Source organism: Monoraphidium neglectum (genome assembly GCF_000611645.1).
Source record: "Monoraphidium neglectum strain SAG 48.87 unplaced genomic scaffold scaffold00381, whole genome shotgun sequence".
Taxonomy (NCBI): Eukaryota; Viridiplantae; Chlorophyta; class Chlorophyceae; order Sphaeropleales; family Selenastraceae; genus Monoraphidium; species Monoraphidium neglectum.
In genome coordinates, this window is record NW_014013247.1 from 26889 (window position 1) to 29638 (window position 2750).

The 2750-nt window shown below is 67.2% G+C and overlaps 1 protein-coding gene across 1 annotated transcript; it reads left to right on the plus strand.

Moving 5' to 3' along the window:
- Window positions 1-1385: 1385 nt before the first annotated feature.
- Window positions 1386-2659, plus strand: MNEG_3135 (hypothetical protein; the record flags this gene model as incomplete). The annotated part of the gene is made up of 4 exons (XM_014048392.1): window positions 1386-1652; window positions 1830-1878; window positions 2043-2219; window positions 2538-2659. The coding sequence occupies 4 exons, from the start codon at window positions 1386-1388 to the stop codon at window positions 2657-2659; spliced, it is 615 nt and encodes a 204-aa protein (XP_013903846.1).
- Window positions 2660-2750: the final 91 nt, after the last annotated feature.

Consider the following 2750-nt stretch of genomic DNA (forward strand, 5'->3'; position numbering starts at 1 on the left):
CGAGATCTGGGAGTTTGTGAAGCGAAGCGGCGCCCCCGCGCTGCAAGGATAAGCCGCGCCCGGCGGCGCGGGCGCCAGCGCGCCCGGCGGCGCCGGCGAGCGGTCGAGCAGTTGTTGCCGCCGGGCTTCGGCCGGCGCGCGTGGGCAGCTTGGCGCCTCGCGGGGGCTGCAGGGGTGCTGTCAAGGCAAGGCGGCTTCTTGGCCGGCAAGGCGGCTTACCTCACAGGTACCCCTGCAATATAAAATTCTGGCTCCCCGCCGCAGCTTGTCGACCCACCCAACCAAGGGCGAACAAGCAAGCGGGTCTTTGGGTGCAGCCCTGGGCGTTCGACGCGTTTGCTCTCATTTCTTGTCGGGACAAGCCTTTGTTGGGGCTTTCAGGCCACTCAATTGAATTTCGTTCGACCGGGGTGTCCGTAAGGGCCCTGTATGCCGCGCACGGCTGTGAGGGGGGCGGCTCCCCGTTGGTCAGGCCTGGTCGGCGTCGCAGTCTGAGGCTCTCCACCTGCACTTAGCCTTATTATGCGACTTCCACGTCATGCAACGCATGTAGTGCAAATTTGCGACCTTGGATGCCATGCATGTTGTAACTTGTTGAATTCTGGCTATTGTGCAGGCAGCGGGCCGAGCTGCGCCGAGCCGGGGCTCCAACGAGTCAACGCCCTCTTCCCGATTGTGCGGTGTCCTTCAGGTGGCTGCTGGCTCACAAGCCTAGCAGCCAGCGCTTGGTGATCCATGCACATGATCCAACGCAGGCATACGAAGTATGATGGCGATGGGCTTGGCGCTCGAGGGCATGGTCAAGGATTCAAGCAGCACCTGCAAGCTCGGCGCAGCGGTCAGCATGCACCGTCAATTGGCCCAAACATGGTGCCACTACCATACCACGTGCAAGAACACCGTTGCTTACATCTTGCAAGCGATTTGTGCTAGTAATCACGTTATTCTACGTCACTTCATCACGCCTTGATTGTCACTCGTGATCACCCGCGTTTAGATCAGGCGCTCCTGGCAATGAAGCGCAAAGAATTCTACCGCGCATTCTGTTAAATCGTATGAGAATCATATTGTGTCTGGAAACCTCTGCGGGGTCGTGCCTCAAAAACGCCAGCATGACCTGCTGGGCTATGTTCAGCAGCGGGACGCTGACAGGTGGCGTTCAGCGTGCCATGATCACCCCCAGGTCGATGCTGGGCTGTCGTGGCTGCGCAAGAAGGCAAGTGCGCGAGCGGCGCGTTGCCCGACGCTTTTTCGTTTTGTCACTGATCGCCGCACTGGTGTGTCATGCCTGCGATCGTTGCTCTGCCAGCCGTAGTCACAATATATTTCTCATCTGTGTATGCAGGGGCTTGGTAGACTTGCCAGGCGCTGCACAGGCACGCCGGATGGGCGCGCTGCCGCGGGCGGCACCCCCTACGCACAGCTACCTGCGGCTGCAGCCGCCCAGCGCCGTAGCGGCCGCAGCGGCGGCGGCCGCGGCTCCCGCCCTGGTCGCCGGCACCGCTGCGGCGCAGGCGTACGCCCTGCCGGCTCTGATCAAGGCCGCCGGCGTATTCGTGCTCTGCTGCGCCGGCGCCGCACTGCTGCTCGCCGCCATCCCGGTGCTGCTGGCCGCGGCGCGCGCCGCGCACCGCGCCGAAGCCCTGCTGCGGGTGGGTGGCCGCACGCAGTGCCGCCCGCCTGCGCTTCGACGCCTACGCGCGCCCCGCCACAGCGGCTGCGCGCTGGAATGCAGGCTGCGTGCGCCTGTTGCTCGTCATGCAGCTTCCGCGGCTTGCACTCGACACTGTATGAAATAAAATACGAAACATATGTCAACGCATCCACAGACGATCGAGGCGGAGATTCCAGACACCATGGCGTCCATGCGGCTGTCAGGTACGGGGGGCAGCCGCCTCCAGCAAACCCGCCCGGCACGCAGCCGCGAGCCCGGCGGGCGTGGCGGCGGCCTGAGTGATCCCCCACGCTCAGCCAAGCACCCGCGCGACCCAGAGGTCCCCCTCGCGACGCCCACGCCGCGCCCGCCGCGCCGCTATCGCCAGGCATGGAGCTGTCGGACTGCCTGACAGAGCTGGGGGCGCTGGGCAGCGACCTGATCGGTGGCGTGCGCGCGTCCGCGCGCATGCTGAGCGCAGCCGAGCAGGGCGTGAGGGCTGCGCCGGCCGCGGTCGCGCGCGTGGTCACGCCCGCCATCGCCTCTACTGAGTCACGGGCGCGAGGTGGGGGCGCGGCGCGCGCGGCGCCGCTGCCTGCCGCGCGCGCGTCGTTCTGCTGCGTCCCCTCCTGCGTAAAATCCCGCTCACCTTCTTGGATCAGTCGCCACGCCTGTGAACCCCTGGGGACTGCCCCTTCATTTGCCGTCCCTGGCGGCGAGAGCGGCGCTCGGCCGAGCGCCGCTCTCGCCGCCACAATGTGTTGTCAGCTCGAGGGGCTTGACAGCTGCGCACACCCTTGCATCTGTTTGATCCCGACCACCAGGCACCCTCGAGGCATTGCTGCTGGAGCGCGCCTCCCCAGAGGTGGACGTGTTGCCGCAGCTCGGCGCCGCGCTGCGAGGCGCGACCGCCGCCGCCGCCCGCACGCGCCGCGGGCTGGCGGCCGTCGACTTTGCGGCGGCGGCGCTCAGGGCGGGCGCGGCGGTGCGGGGGTTGCTGGATGACAGGGCGCTCCGGGTGGCGCGCGCGGGCGTCGCCGCGGCGGGCGCGGGCGCGGTGCAGCCGGCGGGTGGGACTGGCAGCGGCGGCGGCGGT